The 23397-nt window shown below is 32.2% G+C and overlaps 1 protein-coding gene across 2 annotated transcripts in view; it reads left to right on the top strand.

Moving 5' to 3' along the window:
* LOC118010368 (mitogen-activated protein kinase 10) overlaps window positions 1–23142 on the top strand; it is an 89532-nt gene extending 66390 nt beyond the window's left edge. The window contains exons 6-7 of one of the 2 annotated variants that reach the window (XM_035004593.1): window positions 9079–9150; window positions 22603–23142. In XM_035004593.1, coding sequence (XP_034860484.1) covers window positions 9079–9150; window positions 22603–22835 — 305 coding nt within the window. In that variant the 3' untranslated portion in view covers window positions 22836–23142. The remainder of the gene's footprint in view (window positions 1–9078; window positions 9151–22602) is intronic. The other variant, XM_035004592.1, reaches the window with a different exon arrangement.
* Window positions 23143–23397: the final 255 nt, after the last annotated feature.

Genomic DNA, 23397 nt, shown 5'->3' with positions numbered 1-23397 from the left:
AACTTTAACAGTGATAATGCAAGATTGAGTTCAGTATATTTATTATATGTGAAATTTTTTTAGAAACTGCCAGTAAATATGTGGTCCATAATTCTATTAAATATTGTATCTGATTAATAAGAAAGCTCTATTAAGGAACTCTTTTATTATATAAGAAAGATTATGGTTGTTATTTAGTAGACTCAATGAGAAGTTTATACCACCATGAGCACTCATTTATGTAGGTATTTATTTATTCTGCTGGATATCAGTAAAATATTCTCTAAATTCCAATAGTAAAGCAAGAGTAATGACATCTTCTAGAACTATACTGTCCATTAGGTAGCCACTAACCACATGTGGCTATTCAGTACTTAAATTATGACTAGTCTGAATTGAGATGTATTTTATGTGCAAATGCATACTAGATTTTGAGGATATAAAAAGAAAGCATATAAAATATCTCAATAATTTTTATATTGATATTAAAATGATAATAGTTCATTTTACTTTTATTTTAAATTATTTACATTTTGAGGATAAATTATATATCCAAGGTAGTTGATTTGAACACTATTATAATTCACATTCATATGTAAATGTACTGATTTCATATAAAAGTAGAAGTGTGTGTATGTATGTATGTGTATATGCTTTTTTCTTTGGGGTATAACATATTTCAGACCAAAAAAAAAGGAACTTCTCAATCAGTACTCAAAATGAAGTTGCACAGCTACATCTTTATAATGCACTAGTTAGTGGAAGATAAAAAGTCACAGAATATCTCATTTTCGTGTGGTGTTGTTATAGGTCACTTGTTTCTATGTGCCATGGTTCTCTGAGATCTAATATAGCTCTTCATTTGTCAGGATTACTTTTATCCTATTTTAGCAGTATTAAATTTAAAAGCAAATAAAATTAGAAAAAGCCAAAATACCCTTCAGAAAAAAAGGCAAACAAAAATAATAGCATCATATTGGTAATTCTCTATTCTTCCAATGATTGTTTTCTTGGAGGCCTTTTTTCCCTTTTATTATGGTTTATTTCAGGAAAATATTTGGAACTGAAAGTAAATTGTGCTAAAATCAATACATAGAATATATATCCTTGATAAAAGTGATCCTAGAAATTGAATAAACTGTAACACAAAAATTTAGATTGTGATAAGGATTTGCATTCGGTATTCCTTTATCTCGGTGATGATCATATAAGATAATGGTCTTTGATAGCCTACTGCCATATATGATAATGAGCCTGCATACAAACTTAAAAGTCAATGGAAAAGTTACGTAAAGACATTTATAGTGGAAAACATCTTGCTTAAGTTAAATTTTACTTAAATAGGAGTAAATGATTTCCAGATAAATCATGTTAGAAGAACTGCCATCTTTCCAAAAATGTTTCCATTTATATTTAAATCCTTAGTTCATTTTACTTATAATTAAAATTATAATTTAATGTCTTAAGTCATGACCACATTTAAAAATTAAACTGTAGTATCCCTAATAAAGAATGGATTACATGTACTCAGTGTTTTTGAGTGGAATTGTTTCATTAATCTTTACATGAAGTTATTATAAGTTTATGATTAGAGCTTCCCACCAACAATCGAGAGATCAGAGCATTGAATTAACTTCACTAACCGTGATGATCAGATACAAGTTTCGGGGTTGATGGAGTATTTATGGAGAGAAGAATCATACCAATATTTTAGCATATTTGAAATGATTCCAGCATTTAATGGAAGTAATATCAAAGTGTAACATATGCTAATTGACTTCTTCCAAGATTCTTCAGAGACATAAAAAAAAAAGCAATCATAAGTTCCCTTGACTTTCCCTTGTAATTATTCAGAGTAATTTCTATTAAATTTCTCTGAGGCTGAAAAATTATATGATAATACTCTATCATCATAATCAACATTATTCCTCTCTCCGACAGAACTTTATAATGTTCTCTTTCTTAATCTGAACCTACAGCAAAAATAGTAGAACACCTTGACAAATTGGGAAATTTCATGAAATTATTAGTGATGACTGAAGTTTTAGCTATTTGCCTGCATTAAAACTGTCTTTGCATTTTGAGAAACACTGTGTGGGTTTCTTAGCTATTGATATGATCCAGATGATATCACAGGTTAGTTTCTTGAGTATGAAAGTGTTGGCAAAATACATACATATATATGTATTTGCTTTTCCATTAATTAATTTGCTGATTTTTTAATATCCAAAGGATTATTTATAAAATATTTGTTTTTATTGTGTGAATAGTTTAATTATACAAACATACACTATTACACACTCGATTTTTATTACAGTGTTATGATTAAAACCTATTTCATAGGCTATATTTTGACATATAGTATTACTAAAAATTCTTCGGCCCATGACAAATTTCAAGTTAGCAGTAAATATATGAGGTCCATTATTTTCTTTAGTCCAACGATAATAAAAGAGGTATCAGTCACTTTGCATTTCATTCAGATTTTGTTTCCTTCAACAATAACTTATAGTAAAGTTATGCTTTCTTAGAAGTTGTGTTTTTCTTTAAAGGGATATTTAGTCACTGACTCCCTCCCGCACCCCAAGCCTCAACTAGGGCATGCCATATTCTTGATTACTGAAATTTCATAATACCAGTAGAATTTTCATATAATACAAATTCTTTCCTGAAGCCTACTTCTTTTAGATATGTTCTTTTTACCTTTTTTCTTCCATTCTACTTCAAATGGCAACAGCTTCTTTGAGCAAGCCTGTGAAGTCCTTTATCTAGAGCTCTTGGCCAGAGTTCCCTGGACCTGGGTGATATTAAAAAGAGGCACACTGCATTCATTTGAAATTGCTAGACCTCAAGTATATTATCTCCAGTTAAGGCTGGATCAGACTGCTAAAATAGCCCCTTTTTCTTTTCCCTCTGAAGACATGAGAAATTTCAGTTAGGATGAAAAGTGTATACATATAAACTTGCCAAGGAGCCAAGTTATTAAGGAACAGATAAACGATTTGACAAAAATATGTTTGAATAAATAAAGAAAACATCCTCAAATTTAATAAATGTCATATCTTTTCTAAGCTTGAGCATTAAAATTAGGAATAATCAAAGTAAAGTGAATAAAAATTAGAGGTGTGGATTATTATATCCATCTAATATATTCTCACTCTTTACCTCTTTGAAATAACCATGCTTACTTTCTAATAAACTTTTGCAACTAATACATTACTATAGTCTGAGTCTTTTACCTAATATTAAGGTAATACAGTATTATCTCAAACCATATATGATTTATGACTTTAAATAAAGGTGTGAAGTAAAACTTCAGGCATTCTTTCATACCCATAAGCACTTTGCAGATGATCATTAACATTAAAAAAAATAAGCCTTTTCACCTTTATTTCTTTATACTTGTTTAAGAGAATATATTTCACCATTAATTTGTTTATTACTCTTTTATTATTATTTTGAGAAAATCTCAGTAAGACAGGAATCACTAGAGTGGGAACTCCAGATCGAAGTGATCTAAAAAGATGGAAGGAGGACAGGATTATAAGAGGAAAATCCCTCTCCCGGGAAGTTGAGACTAGGCCAGAGTACACCAGAGGGCGGGATAAGGCATGATGGTCATAAAAGGAGTTCAGAGAGATAGATTGCAAGGGAGCAGCAAACCAAGATGGACTTCCAGGGTGGAACGGAAGGCAAGAAATTGAGGAGCTGGGCCTTGACCCCTTGATGTCTCAGAGAGTAGCTACTGAGCGCTAGCATTCACAAAGCTCCACTAGGACTACCCAGAAGTTCCCTGTCTCCTGGAAATGCATACAGAAAAGTTTAAAAGCATGTTATTTTTCCCTATCCCTCTATAGTTCTGTAGGCAACGTACTGAGTGATTTTTTTTTTTAATTTTTTTTTTTAAGATTTTATTTATTTATCAGAGAGAGACTGAGAGAGAGAGAGCACATGAGAGGGGGGAGGGTCAGAGGGAGAAGCAGACTCCCTGCCGAGCAGGGAGCCCGATGCGGGACTCGATCCAGGAACTCCAGGATCATGACCTGAGCTGAAGGCAGTCGCTTAACCAACTGAGCCACCCAGGCGCCCCTGAGTGATTTTTTTTTGTAAATGAAGTGAAATATTGAGGGGGAAGACTACAAACAATAAAACACATTCTTCAGTCATTACTATGATATTCCACTGAAACTGTCCTGGCCCCAGGTGGCCCTTAGGACAGAGTTCGTGAACAGTGATACCTACTGTGTGCAACACTCTTTCTCCCTTCCGCAGTCCAGTGAAGGTCAAACTTACACTGGAATAGGGCTCCAAGAACTGGCTTCTGGTCCTGTTCTCTTTGGTCATGTGACCCCCCCTAAATTTTAATTTACTTTATAAAATACCTCTTCTCCCTATCTCACAGGATTGCTGTGGTGATAAAACATTAGAATTTTACACACATGCACATACCTATAAATACCCTCAAAGCTAAGAAACAATATTTATGTTATAAAGTTAATTAGTTTGGGGACACTCCAGCCCAAATAACCTTCAAATTGAATTAGATAAATAAAAAAAAAAAAAAGAAAGAAAAGAAAAGAACTAAAAGGCTACCTAGAATAAAAAATTTCTATCAAAGGATGAGAAACAAAAATTATCTGTGAATTAGACAACAGTAAAAAGAAAGAAAAATGAAGTTTGCCACTCACTAAAATATTTCTGGAACCTGATGTACAGAATGAAGTGAAGATACCAACACTGGTAATACTATGAGACATCTGGAGCCGGTGTTTGCTGTTTATTGATCAGAACAATGAAAAGGGAAAGGAAGAGTTTAAAGAAAACACATTTTTCAACATTAGGATTTCTTCGAATTACTTATTTCTATACACTACAGAATTACATGGATTTTGAAAGATGACATTTAAAACATTGGTGCAATAAAAAAATTATTTAGGTCTTTTTTATGGCAAAATATTTTGTAAGTTTATTAGTCTATTGTTTTACTTGTAATTTAATATGAAGCTAAAAGTTTTTACAGCTTTGCTGTAAGTTCCAATGGATTTTTTCTGTTTTGTAAAAAAGCAAATCAGAAATATAAAGTGTTTTAAATAAAGGTTAAAAATTAATAATATAATGACATAGAAGTTCTAAAGCAAGAAAAGCAAGTTGAATGGGTAGCCTCAAGGAGAAAATCTTCCTTTGATTTCCTGGCATTAGAATATGTAACATTCCATAAATGTTATTTTTCTTATTTAGATTTACATGTGCAAAATATATATGTTTCTTTTATAATTCCATTTTTTCCACTGAAGTTTAAAACAATATGCTCTTGTTAAATATCTAAATTTATAACTTTTGAAACAAACTTTCCAAAGAAATGGTGTTACGATGTTAGAAAATCATATGAAATCTTCTTGCTATTGTATTTTGAGGTATGCTTTGAAAGAAAATTTATCAAAGCACATTGTCTGAATCCTATGCCAAGTAAAGATATAGTTAGGTGCGGGAGAAAAGCAATGTGGTCTCACAGTTGTGTTACCAGAGTCACACAATCTCCTAGATTGGGAGACATTTGCCAGGTTGCTAGATAGAAATTCACATAGTCCAAAAAATATTTCACTGTAGGTTACAACCCAAGCCATTGGACAGAAAGTGGAAATAGCAATAGAATGCGTTCTTTATTTAGATTTACGCTGCCAGAGCCTACGTTATATCATTTCTATCTCTTGGCTAGAACAGGAAAAAAGATAACTTAGCATAATTTAATGCCTGACAAACGATACGATGACACTTGAGATTTTCTCACTTAGAAAATTAATCACCATAATTTAGTAACACCAAAACTTACTTAACATCCCTTCTAGGGAAAATGCCTCAGTTTCCGAGTGTCACCATTGCAAACGAATTTCCTTTCTGCCTATGGGGATACTGATGATGGGAGAGAAAATATAATAAATCAGAATCATAAAAACAACCAGAATTCTCATTGGGCAGCATTAATGTACAAAACTCTAACAGAGACCCAAATATTATATCAGGCAGTCTCAGAAAGCATCAAAATCCAGTTTTCAACAGTAATCGAATTTGCTGATTTCTTCTCAGGTCTATGCACGATTAGTATTCATTGGAATATCTTGAAAATCTCATTAAATAATCTAGTCTCCTTGCTAATAAGCCGATATGTATATTAGTTGGGAGAAGGCTTACCACCAACCCCCACCTCCCTGTTCCAACAAGATTTAGTATCAGATTCTTTTATTACCTATTTCCTGTTTTAGTTGTGATGAATAATTCACAAAATCTGGTGCAATGAGTTTATCTTGAGAAATAATCTTGTCTTGAGTATATGAAGATCCATATAAATGTGCATATATTCCATGTTTGTAATTCATAATGATAGAGTGTATTATTTCTAGGCACAAGGCTTAGCACTTTGGTGGTATAAGCATGGAGAGTCTGTAGGAATAATGAATAATGGGTAAGGTTAAATGGGAATGAGAAATTGGAAAGGCTTCTAGGGTATTGTTACTCAGAAAGGTTCTTTAAAATAGAGAAAACAGAATTCATTATATTAATCAGTAGTTCAGATCTAGGGTTTTTATCTCTGCATTATTTTTATGAAAAGCTTTATGATCTATTAAGGCTATTTTGGGTTCGGACATGAAGATACATTTCCAAAAAATGGTTTCCTTTTACTTTGAAATATCTATATCCAGCAGAGCCACACAAAGGAGAACTGGAAGATAGGCCAATTATTCGTACCAATTATTAAACCAACAACTGTCTAGAACTGTTTGAGACTGAAGCAACATAAGGACTAAGATTCCATTTAGATCACCTGTTGTTATTGTCATTGCCATTGTTTAAAGGCATATATGAGGGAGTGAAAGACAAGGGATTTTAGTCTGAAAGATGAAAATTTGTCAGTTTTAGGAAGGGAGTGGCAAAGGATCATAGGCTATATTCACATAAGTTAAGATTATTACTTAGATGAGGAAGCAGGGCAATTGCTTTTTAAATAATGGAAAGAAGTTCCATAGAGACAGCTGTGATCGAATATGTGGAATGCCTTTTTAAATGGTTTTAACAGTGAAAAGATCACCCAATGTACTGTGAGTTTCCCTCATTAGAAAGATCTCTTTATTGCATCTAAATATAATATTAAACAAATGTTAAATAAATAAAACTTTCCAGAATATATTTAATTCCAATATATAATTCATACTTACTATGTACCAGGCAATGTACAAGGATCTTTACCAGGCATAATCCTTTCAAATCTCTTTTAAAAATTTTACATGATAAATACTATTTACCATCCACATTTTAGAGGATGAAGTTTATATTTAGAGAGATGAAGTACCTTGACCAAGGTTATAGAGTTAAAAAGCAATGGGGTTGGTTCTGCAGCAGAAAAAATGAGTATCTGCCAGAGATCATATAGAAGAGACTTTTTTTTTCATTAAATAAAAAACAGAAATAGATGCTTTCTAACTCCCAGATACAAATACTCCCAGATTCTGTTTGTGGCAGAAGCCACCTTTTCCAAGTGTTTGAATGGGTACAGGCAAGAGAAAACCCTGCTTATTGAGTTTTTATCTCCCTGTATTTTTTTGTCTTTGTCTTCCACAATATCTATAAAAATAGATACACTGTAAATAGCAACTTAGACTGGTCACTTTGGACAGTATGATAAGAAAACTTGCAATTCCAAAACAAATGCATTTTCAGAGATCTTTTTTCTTTTTTCCTTTAATCAAAGATTCTCACAATACCAAATCTTGTGAGACAGATATTATCCATAATTACAAATGCATTAATAATAAAGGGATGCACAACTGTTTGCTCTATCTTTCCCTGATATTTTTGCATGTCACATGCTTTCCTAAAATGGAAGCAAAACAAATTTGCTTCTCTTGGTTTGCTTATCACCTTCAAAGCTGTAACCATTTCTTTGCAGTGATCACTCTGTTCAGGTGTTAAGTCATAAGGAAACTTTGAGTGAGATTTTCACATTGGAAAGAATCTCATGAGGAATTCTTTAAGGTCACTGCTAAATTACAAAATGTGATTTGAAGAGTAAGTGGAGCAAAATTAGGGTGTACTGCTATTTTAATGCCTTTTCCTATTTGCTCCCCCTCAACATCCTTTATTCTTCTAGGTTACCTTCCCCCTTAAGAATGACCTATCTCTCTTTCTGACTTTTCAATAGGAACACGTGAGTAACCAAGTATAGTTAAAGAGAGAGATTTTACTTTCTTGCTTCGCCTTTTCCCATTTTGCCCCTCCCTGTGTACCCTCTGCCCTAGCTTACTGGTTTTAAGTTCTGGATGATAACTGGCAATAGCAGAGAAACTATAGTAATTTTACCTTGAATTCCAAGTTTCTTTGGATTCATAGTCTGAGAAGTGTCAGCTCTTTAAATCATGTTCATTTCATGTTGAACCATCCCATTTTGAAAGCCAGTATTTCTTACCATTTTAAAGCAACCATGTTTATAAGAATAAGACAAGGCTTCCTGTTTAGAAACACGCTCCTTTGATGGGAGTCAATGAAACTGGGCCAGCATATTTCAAACATTCATTCTTGAACTGGCATTTCACTTCCAGAAATTTATTCATATTTATAAATAAGAGTAAATGTGTTTTGTAAAAGAAACCCTTTCTTTTGAGGTTGCTGGCAGCTCAGCTTTTTTTTTTTTTTTCAAATATGGTATATGAAAGAATAAAAAAGAAACCATTTGCATGTTTCCCATATTAAGACAATCTAGAATAATTTACAGTACAAAACAGTAGGATTCTAGTAGATGAATGCAAATTAGACCTTTTAAATCAGAAACTAAGTTAATCATTGAATTATAATTGCAAAATGATAGTATCATGCATTAAGTAGCATTGAGTGGCACTGTAAGTTCAGTTGCATAGCAGAGAGGGCCCTGACATTCTTGTGTTCTCCCTATTTCGCTGTTTTAAAACACTAATGATCATGAGACTGGCCTCTGAGCCAGTCAGTGGAAGGTCAGACCATTGCTCTATGGCATGGGTAGCCAAGTGTTTTCACTTATTCGCTGTTCTATTCCTATCTTCTTGTTTATCTTCATTTCATTTTTGTTTTCAGTTGACATGTGGTCAGTAGGGTGCATCATGGGAGAAATGATAAAAGGTGCAGTGCTGTTTCCTGGCACTGATCGTATCCTTCTTAGCAGCCAGTGGTCTCTGTGGGTGTCATTCTCAATCAATTCCCTTTGGTCTCAAACACAACACTGCTGATGGTATATATTCACCGCCTTTAGAGGGGTTCGAAGTGACTCCAGTGTCAAATATTTACAGCTGGCATCGTGGTAGTCTGACCTTGTCTCCTAGCTCGATCTTATGTGGATAATACAAGTATCAAATATGAAATATTCAGCACGCTTTCAAAAGGCCTGCCTTAAAATTCAGTCCTATGAAACTAATAACAGTGCTATGCGCCTCTCTATTTTTTTTTTTTTGAAGGGGTGTAGGTGTTTTAAAATTAAGTTATTTTCATAGCTAGGTAATAAACAAAATATTTCAGTTTTAAGACTGGAGATTTATGCTTTCAAGAAATATTCACTTGACATGGAAATCTTTAATCAGATTTATTTTCACCCTCAAATATGAAATAGGTTTATATTAACACATATTCAGAAAGCATGCATATGAATTTCATTTTTAAATTGACCAACTTCTTTTAAAATTCTTTTTGTCATTTACTTCATTTCTAGGAATAATAGATCCAATTCCTGTTTTTATTTTTTCTACATTATTAACAAGTGCAAAAATTAAAACCTCATTAGTTAATAATGATTATATAAAATATCTGAAAAAACAAATTTCTGTCACTTGAGTAAGTAAAACTGATCTTCTCTTAGGCAGCTAATAGTTAGCAAGTAAAGATTCCACAGGTTCTTCAGTATTAAATAGATACAGACACTGTGTTATTGGTATATGGATATGTAATAATTTATTTTCTTAAGTTAGTTAAATATTCTACACTCAGTCACTTATGAAGATACTATGTCTTCATCATATTAAGGATAAAACCTCTGCTTAAATGACTATGATTTAAAAATAAAATCAAACCTATAATAATGGGGTTTTAATGTATAATTAAAGTAAACCTAATTACTAATATAGTGTATCCTAACCATATTACGATTAGCTATTTGCTTTGGGGAATAATATATTACTTATATGGATATATATATAGTTTCATACATGTACTCTCTGTATGTATTAAAGGACCAGTTTGGGAAATGACTGAGTTAGGCGCTCAATTAATTTTTGTTGAATGAAAGAACTGACCTAAAAAGTTTTATTTAGTAAAAATAAAGTTACATTGTTTTTACTTCTATTCTTTTTTCTACTCTTATTTATGACACATTTATTTTTCAAGTTTTTCTGTCTATATTGCAGTTTTGTCTTCTACATATACATTTTATTAAATAACATCAATAAATTTGCCACATTCATGTTTATGTTAATGGTGTTTCAAAGTCAGTTGGCTTGATAAAAACTAAATTCCTTCAGATTTCTAAGAAACAGGATTTTTTTAATTTCCAAGGAATTTTAAACTTTACTTTGGTCTTTGGACATGAACATGAAACAGTTCTTAAGTTTTGGCTAATTTTATGCATTTGATGAAAATAGACTCAATCTGTTAACTTTGTACTCTGCTTTTTCAGTTCATTGTGGTGACTGAAATGATTATTTGCCACCTCTAAATTAAAATGGTTGATTTTCATTACTTTCCTCTCATTTTCTTTTTAAAAAATCAAATCAGATTTCCACAATGGAGTTATTAAGTACAGATTAATATTTCTTAGAATCCATTTTTGGGGAGAAGTTGATTGGATATCATTTCTTTTTATTTTTTTTTTAAAGATTTTATTTATTTATTTGACAGAGACAGAGACAGCAAGAGCAGGAACACAAGCAGGGGGAGTGGGAGAGGGAGAAGCAGGCTTCCTGCTGAGCTGGGAGCCCGATGTGGGACTCGATCCCAGGACCCTGGGATCATGACCTGAGCCGAAGGCAGTCGCTTAACCAACTGAGCCACCCAGGCGCCCAATTGGATATCATTTCTAACTTGGGTATTAAAATCCCTTGTAAGTAAAGCTTTAGGCTGCTACTAATGTTAAAATCTCATAATAGATGCCCTCTCAATGACTGAGCTTGATATTTTTATATTGAGTTATTTCTGGAGTTCTTATAGGAATACACTTGTAAATTTCTTGAAGGGCAATGCTAATTATTTTCTAAAATGGCTCCTCTGAGTGTAGGATGTGGTCTTTTAATGATTTCAAACATGTTGGTTAAAGTTTAAATCATTCTTTTTCAAGTAAAAAAATTATGAACACTGATTATCATAAGGTTAAACACTTAAAATGCAAGACAGATTATTTTTAAATTCCCTATTATTAGCAATGAGTTCTCTGAAGAGGCAATAAAATTGTATCTAAGTCTATTAGTTAAATAGAACCTTTAAAATGGGGTTAGAGATATATAATATGTATATTATACATCCATACAATACATCATAAGAAGTCATGTTATTTTAACATATCCTCACTTATATGAAGGCATTCTCAAAATAAATGATTGCTAGAAATCCTTGCAATATGTGCTATGCATGTCTTCTTAATATATAAACCAATTCAACAGCAAAACTTAGAATATTAATAAGGCCTTATCCCCTTTATCTATGTCTAAAAAATTTCAACATGTTATTTTTAGCATTGAGAAATTAAGATAGCTAAAAGCAGTTTTTAAAATGTTATATATTTATATGCTACTTAATTAGTAAATGTATTTTTAAGTATATATTAACTGAATTTTTTCAAATCAAATGTTTTTAACTCTACAGAAGAATCAGAACTCAACTATTAAAATACATTTGAGAGATCTAATAAATTTCATCATAGCAGAAATTCTTACTTTAAAAATTGCAAAATATTTTGTATTATCAAGTGAATTAATATTGAATATATAGCTTTTGAAGATCAATAAAGTGAATACGCATTATACTATCACTCAGATTAAAAAATAGAACATTACCAATATCTTTGAGTCTTTTTGTGTCTCCCCAGTCATATCCTTCACTCTCCCCAGAGGTCCTAAATACATATTTTTACAATCTTCTTGACTTTCTTTATATTTTACCACAGGTATATTTATCTCTAAGCAGCATATAGGTTTAGATTTATATGCTTTACATATTGCACAAGACACATTATTTTGCTGCTTGCTTTTTGTTGAAGTTAACATTAAATTTTTGAGATTTGTTCATGTTGATCCATTAGATAGTTCATTCATTTTCATTGCTGTAAAGTATTGCAGTCTCTGAATAGTCCATAGTGAGTTCATTCTCCTATAAATAGACTTTGGAATATATTCAGTTTTTTTGTTTTTGCTTTTGCTTTTATGAACAATGAAGCTATGAATATATATCTCATGGGAGATACATGGGAAAGGAGCACATGGGAAAGGGTTTGGTTTTTTTTAATGATAAATGCCTGGGTGCATAGGGGTGCACATTGAAAACCTGACTATGTAACATCAGATTGATTTCTAGAGTAGCAATATATAAATATAACTTCTACTCCACATTGTCACCAACTCTTGGTATTGTCAGATTTGTTTTTAAATTCATTACTAATCTCTTAGATATAAAATACTATTTCATTGGAGGCTTAATTTATATTTTCTTAACTACAAGGGGGGCTAAGCATCTTTTCTTATGCTTATTGGCCATTAGTATTTTCCCCTTGGTAAAGTTTCTTTTTTAAAAACATTTTTTATTGTATTTTTAAAAAATTCATTAGTAGGAGTTCATTATATATTCTGACACATATTCTTTGTCAGTTTTATGTGTTGCAAATAGCTTCTCCCTGTATTTAGATTATTTTCCCATTTTATTTTATAGTATTTTTTAATTTGGCCATCTTTTTTTTAATAGTGCATGTATTTTTATGTCTTAAGAATCCTTTTATGCCTTTATATTCTCTTGTAATTTTACTATGAATGTTTTAAAGATTAATCTTTTACATTTAAACGTTTAGTTCACTTGGAATTGATTTTTGTGTTTGGTGTTAAAGAGGGATCTAATTTACTTTATTTCAGTTCCATTTATTGACCAGCTTATTTTTTCTTTCTTTTTTTTTTTTTTAAAGATTTTATTTATTTATTCATGAGAAACAGAGAGAGAGAGAGAGAGAAGCAGAGGGAGAAGCAGGCTCCCAAGAAGCAGGGATCCCGATGCGAGACTCGATCCCAGGATCCCGGGATCATGACCTGAGCCGAAGGCGGACGCTTAGCCATCTGATCCACCCAGGCGCCCTAGCTTATTCTTTCTTTAGTGGTCTATAAGTCTTACTGTCATAAGTTTCCACATATTGAGGGAGAAAGTATTAGATTCTGAGCCCTATATTTTGTTTCACTGGTCTGTTTGTCTATATTTATACCACTACTACCCTTTCTTAATACAAATGTATAATGTATACATATATCAGGTAAGGTAAATATCTCACCTTTTTTGCCTTCTTCAGAAGTATCATAGCTATTAGTGAATCATTGCTTTTCCGTAAACATTTTAGAATTGGCTTGCTAAGGGGCGCCTGGGTGGCTCAGTTGTTAAGCGTCTGCCTTCGGCTCAGGTTGTGATCCCGGGGTCCTGGTGTTGAGCCCCGCATCGGGCTCCCTGCTCAGCAGAAAGCCTGTTTCTCCCTCCCCCAAGCCCCTGCTTTGTATTCCCTCTCTCACTGTGTCTCTCTCTGTCAGATAAATAAATAAAATCTTAAAAAAAAAAAAAAAGAATTGGCTTGCTAAGATTCCTATTGGTATTTATACTGGAACTGTATTAAATCCATAGTTCAATATGTGGGACATTGCCTTTTTAATTTGGGTAATTTTATCTTTCTGCACAAAATGATCTTAGCACAAACTAATTTAGGTCATTACTGTACCAATTTAAATATGCTATCTGTGCCCAGTATTTTAGTTCTTTTTCCTTAGCCTCATGAATTGACAATATTATTATAATATTGCATACAGTTAGCGTTTGTTTAGATTCACCTTTATATGAAAGAATTCTATCATTTTCTCAGCTTACCACTACTTCTTGCAATTTGGCCCTTTATTTTAAGATTATTTTTCTTTTTTCAACATTAAAAATCAGGTTTATTTTTCCACATCAACAACAAATTATATGAAAATAAAAATATGAATATAATGTCTCATAATAATATCAAATCAAATCAAATAGACTTGGTTTCCAGTTCTACATGTAAGAAGCTTAGAAGTCATCTCTCCATTCTAACAAGAAGTAAAAAAGCTGAACAGATTGAAAATCATCAACTCTCTTGGATCTGCAAAAGAGGGAAAGACACAGAGAAAGCTACTGCCCCCAACCAAGAGAAACAGGCAAATATAGGGATCCATGTCAAGGGTAGAAATATCTGGACTGTAATTGACAAATTTCTAGAAACTCACTGTGAACAACTCTCAGATTTAAAAACTCCAGGGAGAGCCAGTCATGTGGAACCATGACATGGTTAGATTTACCTCCAGGGACTTGATCAGTTTCCTACAGAAAATACCAGGGAAAAATTGTCTCATTTTTCCCATAGTGGGAAGGGAAAAGGAACCATTTTGAAATATACCAGAACACTCTGTTTTTCTTATTTCTTTTTGTCACCTTTATTAAGTTTTTAATTTTAATTCCAGTATACTTAACATACAGTGTTCTATTAATTTCAGGTGTGCAATAGAGTGATTCAACAATTCTATACATTATTCAGTGCTCTTCTTGATAAGTATACTTTTTAAGTCCCATCAACTATTTCAGCCATCCTCCCTCTCCCTCCCCTCTGGTAACCATCAGTTTGTTTTCTATAAGAATCTGTTTCTTGGTTTGTCTCTCTTTTTTTCCTTTGCTCATTTGTTCTGTTTCTTAAATTCTACATATGAGTGAAATCATATGGTATTTGACTTCCTTTGACTTATTTCGCTTAGCATTATACTCTCTAGCTCCATCCATGTCATTGCAAATGGGAAGATTTCATTCTTCTTATGGCTGAATAATATTCCATTGGATATACCACTTCTTTTTATCCATTCATCTGTTGATGAACATTTGGACTGCTTCCATAATTTGGCTATTGTAAATCGTGCTGCAATACATGGGGTGCATGTATCCATTTGAATTAGTTTTTGTATTCTTTGGATAAATACCCAGTAGTGCAATCACTGGATCATAGGGTGGTTCTATTTTTAACTTTCTGAGGAACCTCCATACTGTGTTCCATAGTGGCTGCACCAGTTTGCATTCCCACCAATAGAGCATGAGAATTCCTGTTTCTTCACTTCTTTGTCAACACTTGTTTCTTGTGTTTTGTTTTAGCCATTCTGACAGGTGTGAGGTGATTTCATTGTAGTTTTGATTTGCATTTCCCTGATGAGTGATGGTGAGCATCTTTTCATGTGTCTGTTGGTCATCTGTATGTCTTCTTCAGAGAAATGTCTGTTCATTTCTTCTGCCCATTTTTAAATTGCTTCTGAGTGTTGAGTGGTATCGGTTCTTTATGTATTTTGGATACTAACCCTTCATCGAATGTTTCATTTACATTTTCTTCCAATGTAGGTTACCTTTTAGTTTTGTTGGTTGTTTCCTTTGCTGTACAGAAACTTTTTATTTTGATGTAGTCCCAATAGTTTATTTTCACTATTATTTCCCTTGCCTCAGGAGATATATCTAGAAAAATACTGCTATGGCTGATGTCAGAGACATTATTGCCAGTGCTCTCTTCTAGGATTGTATTTTTTTTAATTTTTTTTTAATTTAATCTTATTATGTTATGTTAATCACCATACATTACATCATTAGTTTTTGATGTAGTGTTCCATGTTTCATTGTTTGCGTATAACACCCAGTGCTCCATTCAATACGTGCCCTCTTTAATACCCATCACCAGGCTAACCCATCCCCCACCCCCTCCCCTCTAGAACCCTCAGTTTGTTTCTCAGAGTCCATAGTCTCTCATGGTTTGTCTCCCCGTCCGATTTCCCCCCTTCATTTTTCCCTTCCTACTATCTTTTTTTTTAAGATATAATGTATTATTTGTTTCAGAGGTACAGGTCTGTGGTTCATCAGTCTTACACAATTCACAGCGCTTGTTATGGTTTCAGATCTCACATTTAGGTCTTTAGTCCATTTTGAATTTATTTTTGTGTGTGGTATAAAAAAGTGATCAGTTTCATTCTTTTGCATGTAGCTGTCCAGTTTTCTGAACACCATTTGTTGAAGAGACTGTCTTTTCCTCATTGCATATTCTTTCCTCTTTTGTGGAAGATTAATTGACCATAGAATTGTGGGTTTATTTCTGGATTTTCTATTCTGATCCATTGATCTGCTTTGGTACCATACTGCTTTGATTCCTATAGATTTGTAATATAACTTGAAATCTGAGATTGTGATACTTTCAGTTTTGTTTTCATTTTCTTCTTTCTTTCTTTCTTTCTTTCTTTCTTTCTTTCTTTCTTTCTTTCTTCTTTCTTTCTTTCTTTTTAGAGAGAGAGAAGGAGAGGGGCAGAGGGAGAGGGAGAGAGAGAATTTTAAAATCTTAAACTCAATCTCACAACCCTGAGATCATAATTTGAGCCAAAATCAGGAGTTGGGTGCTTAACTGACTGAGCCAGGTGCCCCTGTTTTTCTTTTTCAAGATTGCTTTGGCTATTCAGGGTCTTTTGCAGTTTCATACAAATTTTAGGATTGTTTGTTCCAGTTCTGTGAAAAATGCTATTGGTATTTTGATAGGGATTGCATTAAATCTGTAGATTGCTTTTGGTAATGTGGGCATTTTAACAGTATTTGCTCTTCCAACCGATGTGCATGGAATGTCTTTTCAGTTTCTCTGTGCTGTCTTGAATTTCTTTCATCAATGTTTTATAGTTTTCAGAGTACAGGTCTCTAACCTCTTTGGTTAGACTTTTTTCTAGGTAGTTTATTATTTTTGGTGCAATTGTAAATGGGATTGTTTTCTTAATTTCTCTTTCTGCTGCTCATTGTTAGTGTATGGAAATACAACAGATTTCTGTAGGTTGATTTTTGTATCCTGTGCCTTTACTGAATTCATTTATTACGTCTAGTTTTTTTTGGTGGAGTCTTTCAGGTTTTCTATATATAGTATCTGTCATCTCCAAATAGTGAGTTTTCTTCTTTTTTTACCAGTTTGGATGCCTTTTATTTCTTTTTGTTGTCCGATTGCTGTGGCTAGGACTTCCAGTACTATGTTGAATGAAAGTGGTGAGCATGAACATCCTTGTCTTGTTCCTGACCTTAGGGAAAAGTTCTCAGTTTTTCACCATTGAGGATTATGTTTGCTGTGCATCTTTTTTTTTTTTTTTTGTATAGGGCCTTTATTAAGATGAGATATATTCCATCCAAACCTACTGTGTTGAGGGATTTTATCATGAATGGATGTTGTAATTTGTCAAATGCTTTTTCTGCGCCTATTGAAATGATCATATGGTTTTAATCCTTTCTCTTATTGATGTGATGTATTTTGAGATTATTTTCTTATTCTAAAGAATATCCTTTAAAAGTTCGTTCATAAAAATCTTTGATGATAAAACTTTTTTTTTTCTTTTTGAATGGAGTTCCCTTACTTGACAGATAGTTCTGTTAGATATAGAACTTTAGATTAACATGTTATTTTCTTCCAGCATTTTAAAGATACTATTCTACTGGCTTTTTGTTTACAGTATTCCTGGTGAATAATTAGCTGTCAGTCTAGTAGTCATCTTTGGACATCGTCTGTCCTTTCTCTCTGCTTTCATTTAGGATTTTTTCCTTGGTCTTTGGTTATTTCCTGTTTCTTTACCATGTAACTTGGTGTGGATTTCTTTTTTCTTTCTTTCTTTCTTTCTTTCTTTCTTTCTTTCTTTCTTTCTTTCTTTCTTTCTTTCTTTCTTTCTTTCTTTCTTTTTTCTTTGTTTCTCTCCCTTGGGACTAACTGTGTTTCCCAAATTCCAACCTATCTACAGTTTCTGGAATTTCTCAGTTTTCATTTCTTTGAATATTTTCTCTCTTATTCTTTATATTATCTCCATTATAAAACTGTGGTTGAACTTAAAGTAGACATTCATTTATTCAACAAATATTGTTGAGCACTTACTATGTGCTGGACACTTTTGTTTCCAGGTATTTATCAGTAAACAAAACTGACTGAAACCTTGTCATCATGAAATTTACAATAAAAAGTACTGTATTAGAAGGGATTGTGACTAAGGAATAAGAGGGTTGAAGTGCTAGGATGATGAAACCAGAGAGGGAGAGAAACCATAAGAGACTCAATCTCAGGAAACAAACTGAGGGTTGTTGGATTGGAGGGGGATGGGAGGGATGGGGTGGCTGGGTGATGGACACTGGGAAGGGTATGTACTATGGTGAGCACTGTGAACTGTGTAAGACTGATGAATCACAGACCTGTACCCCTGAAGCAAATAATACATTATATGTTATTTAAAAATTTAAGAAAAAAAAAAAGAGGGTTGAAGTGCTAGGATGGGGGCAGAGATTGTCTCTGTTTGTTTTTTTTAATTTAAACATAAAAAGTTTTGTCAAGTATGCCTCATATGGCATGTTTTCTTGATCTCATATAAACCTGATTGTCCCTTCTTTATCTCCCTTTAATATAGTGTTATGCCCAGAAATGGATTTAATCAAAGCGTCTCAAAGAACAGACTACAGTTTTCCAAAACTCCCCTTAAATAGAATTTTATATTTCTGTTAGTGTTAGTTGTTTTTATTACCTCCTTTGTTTAAAGTCATTGTATTTACCAATTTTAAAAGGACTTTGATATTTTTCAGCTATAAAATACAGATGTCACATTAAATTATCTCCAAGGCCTCTTCCCAGTTTCAAAATGCAGGTAGAGTCAGATCTAGCATTTATGAGGCCAGATTATCATACAGCTTGAGGACGGTATTTTATAAAAACAATAATTTATTTATATTACAAATATCAAATTAGATAGAGTCTTGTAAGGGTTTTGTGCAAATGAGAGGCCCCAAAGATAAACCTTCAATAGCTTAATAAAAATTCTACTGTTGTGACAACATATTTATATATATTGGATTTGCTTATATGTGAAATGTCTCTCCATTTTTTTGCTTTGTAAGGAAATATAGATTACAGTAATAAATAGACTTATAAGACAAAATGGATTGTACTGAGATCTGTACACATCATGCTTCAAATATCAGCCTTTGGATATTCTATGTCCTATAGTATTCCATTCACATCTGCTACCAGTGACCAAATAGCCTTTACTCAAATTGTCAGTTTTAAGTTTTTTAATGTGTTTTGGCTCATAATATTTCTTCTTTCTGTGCTCATTTATAATGAAAATAAATGTTAGTTACTATTATGCATTAAGTCACTTATTCATATTTCATGTTACCAGAGTTTGAGGGGGACTTTTGAGAGAAAATTAACATTTTCAAACAAAAAGAGTAAAAGAATTTTAAAGTAACAAAACAGCTCAAGACATAACTATAAAAAACTGGATCCAGAACTCTGTAATATATATATTTCTATCCTCATCTTTAAAATTGTCCTCAGAAGTAAGAGTTCTTTTGGAGAGCAAATTTTACATAGAGAAATATGGAGTAATTACTGAAATAAATTATCAAATATTTTGAACATTATATTGAATAGCTTTTGTATTCTTTATAAATGTGATAACACACAGGCTGGAATCTCTAAATATTCAGATCCTTACTCAACATAAAAATGATACTTATGAATCATCATTTAAAGCAAATAAATCCTTTTACAAAAATAATTTTAGCCATTCTTTGAAAAAATATGTTCTCAACACATAATCATAAAAATCTAGTTAATATTTGATGTATTTTTAAAAAATATGATCACTGTGGAAATCTGATAATTCAAAAATTCTTTTAAAATATATCACTTTATTGTCTATTTAAAATATTAATAAAATTTATTATCTTATGTGTGAATATGTTGACTGATAAACTAGGAATAGAGTTTCAGAGACATTCTTTAGGGCCCAGGACAAGCATACAATCAATTTTATGGTCAGATGAAAGCAATTTCTACCACATCAATTCCAAACTTGCTCTTTTCCTTACTGGAATCATTGGAACAAGCACTGGACTTCGAGCCAGAAGATATGACTTCTAATTGTGGCTTATATTTGGTTAATTATGATTATAAAGAAAAATCATGTGGTTAACTAAGAATAATTGAATATAGTTGTTCATATTGAGATCCTCTGAACATCTGGAAAAGAAGCACTTTCTACTTAAATATAACTATTCATGTGTACAGGAACAAAGAACTTGAAATGGATCGGTTAAAATAAAGGCACACACTTTTAAAGATGACTATACCACATATTGGCAGTTAGAACATTCAACTACTACATTGACAATAATAAAGATTCTTGTTTTCCCTCTTTTTGTAAACCATTATATCTAGGACCATAGTAGTGTTTCATCTAAAAAGCATTCTGGAAGCACACTGAATGCTTCTATAGACTTTAATTATAATTTGTAAAAAGAAACATTTTGACAGTTCTTGTTTAACAACTTCCAGAATATTTGACTCTCCTTAAACTTCATTGTAAAAATACCATGGAATTATCTTGGGAATGCTATTTTACAAGCAATTAATTTTTTACTGAATAACTTTGTAACTCTAGCTAAATGTAACTAGAATATAAAGTGTGTTGGGAGTATTTTCCAACTTTGCTAAATGACTCCTTTATGGAAAATCTGACAGCTTCTTTGCCCTAATTTTTAGTTTGACATCAGGTCTTCAGAATTTGAAGGAAGGATGACCAATGATTAAATGATGGTTTGGTAGGGCATGATAACCTAACTGTATTAGAGAGTAGACCTCTTTTCATAGTTTATAGTGTAAGCATGGAGATTTATTTAACCTTAATTAGTGTTTTCTATTTAAATATCTCTAAGTAGTTACAGTTTACCTATGTCCATAGTACTAACATAAGTTTTTGTCTAAGAATAACCTTTAATTCTGACCTTTTGTTATCTTCGTTTCTTTATTTCTAATGAGTCTAACTTACTACTATATTCTCAAGCACGTTGTAACTTAGATGAAATTTTATTGAAACATGTTCTTGTTTAATTGTTCCTACTGTTTTGTAAAGGAATATTCTTCAGTTTTTCCCACCCATCCTTCATTTTTTAATATTACACAATCATATATTTTTTAACCTAATAACTAAGAGGCTGTGTAATAATTTAAATTTTATTCAGCAAGATTATAAGGGAGATAGAAGAGGATTTGCAAATTAGCTTGATGTTATCCTTGTTCAATCTTTTATCTACTTGTATTATATATTTATTTTGTTAAATATAGTTAATTTTGTCTTTTGTCAGGACTACTGATCTTTTTAGTCCAATCCTACTGAATAGCTAGGGGTAAAGATTTTACAGATCTCAATTGAGTAATACTATGGTTAGATCCCTGAACTGTTACAAATTACAGTAGCAGAAATGAATTAATTAACACTAAAGGATAGAGTTGTAGAAAAATAAACAATGTAAGAGAGAGCACCGCCTGTGTTATTGTATTTAAGAATAATTTCTAAGGCGTCTATCATTCATTGACACACGGCAAGGAAATCTGTTTGAAATCAACTTCTTCCAGTTGTTTTTTCATTCTCAAGGCTCTGACCTATCAAATATTAATGATAAATGAAAAAATCTCAATCAGGAGTATATCTGTCAAAGATCCTCTGTCAAAGATCCTCAATTTTGGCAGTATCAATTTTCATAGAGAAGTAATACTTTCCTGTAGAATTCCCCATGCTTACTGTACTTTTGAAATACATACACTTGGATGGAAATCTGTTGTCTTAAGTTGAACAACCTATATTTATCCTCATACCTCATTGAAAGCAATATTCAGGAATGCAGGGCATTACTAATAGAAGTAACAAAAATAGGTATGAAATTGTGACTACTTTGATTAACTAGAATTTTTTAAAGTCTTCGATGAAGAATAATGAGTTATTTTATTATCAAAAATTATCCTGATCCCATATTTAATGCATTAGTAACATGAACAGATGAAGTTTCCTAGAGAAAGGGAGAAAAAAATTTTTAAAAGAATTTTTAAAAATGTAAATGAATCTTATAAGGTATTTGTCATTTTTAGAAAATAAATGATTGAGGTAATTTTAGGATAAAACTATTACTTTGTGTCATATTTTTTCTCATTTAAATCACATGGTTATATAGAAGCTTATCTCAATATAAGAAATTCTTCTGCTGTTATTTAAATACCTTTTTATCTTTACAACTCAAGGACTATTTCATGATATCCTATTTTGTTAAGTAATGTTAATTCCCCAAAAGTGCATTTATGCCACAAGTGAATTTAAAATTCCAAGAGGATTCACTGCCTGACAATTCTGGTTTTATATTTTCATCCTTTTTTGCTTATTAAACTCCAATTATGTTGGTGATTGCTCAGGATTTGGAGAAGCAGTTAGTCTCCCAACTAGTGAAAGGCAAGACCTAGTAGATCTGCACTTTTTTTGCCCTTAACTCTTCAATTCTCAGATATTGACCAGTGGAACAAAGTAATTGAGCAACTAGGAACACCATGTCCGGAATTCATGAAGAAATTGCAACCTACAGTAAGAAACTATGTGGAGAATCGGCCCAAGTATGCAGGACTCACCTTCCCCAAGCTCTTTCCAGATTCCCTCTTCCCAGCGGACTCTGAGCACAATAAACTCAAAGGTATGCCCATCAGGGACAATTTCAGAACCACTGTGCGGGTGATGGACTAAACAATGATAGAGTCAACTGATAGAGACACCTCTCTTTAACTTGAACTATCAATTTAAGGAGTAGTTTTTAAAGACTTTATTATTATTATTATTATTATTTTACTAAGAACATGTGGTCAAGGATTTTAGAATTGTGTGGATATTCAGAGGGAAAGATAATAATAAAAGATGTGACAGTGGTATGGGTTAACCTTGTCATGAGGCTTATTTGGAATCTCAAAATTCTTTTGCAGTATAACTCTAAAAGACCAATGTGATACACATTGAAGTCATTGTTCCAATTCTTTTTATTACCTGGAGAATATTTTCAACACAGTTTCTTTGTTGTAAAATCTTGGAGATGCAGGTGTTTGAGTTTTCTTTTATTTGTATTTTATGGAATGTTCAACCACCATTTTTCATTTTAGAGTGACAGATGAGATTTAGTTACACATTTTATATTCAATAGAAATACTTTTATTAATAAGTAGTATTTCTAGTACTATGTCTGTAGTTAAGAACTTCAGTAACAAATCTTAGTTTCTTCACCTACAAAACTTGGCTAAAATGCCTTAGTCATAGG

The sequence above is a fragment of the Mirounga leonina genome, unplaced genomic scaffold, assembly GCF_011800145.1.
Source record: "Mirounga leonina isolate KUSES-001 unplaced genomic scaffold, KU_Mleo_1.0 Mir_129, whole genome shotgun sequence".
Taxonomy (NCBI): domain Eukaryota; kingdom Metazoa; phylum Chordata; class Mammalia; order Carnivora; family Phocidae; genus Mirounga; species Mirounga leonina.
This window is presented reverse-complemented; position numbering and strand designations above follow the sequence as displayed.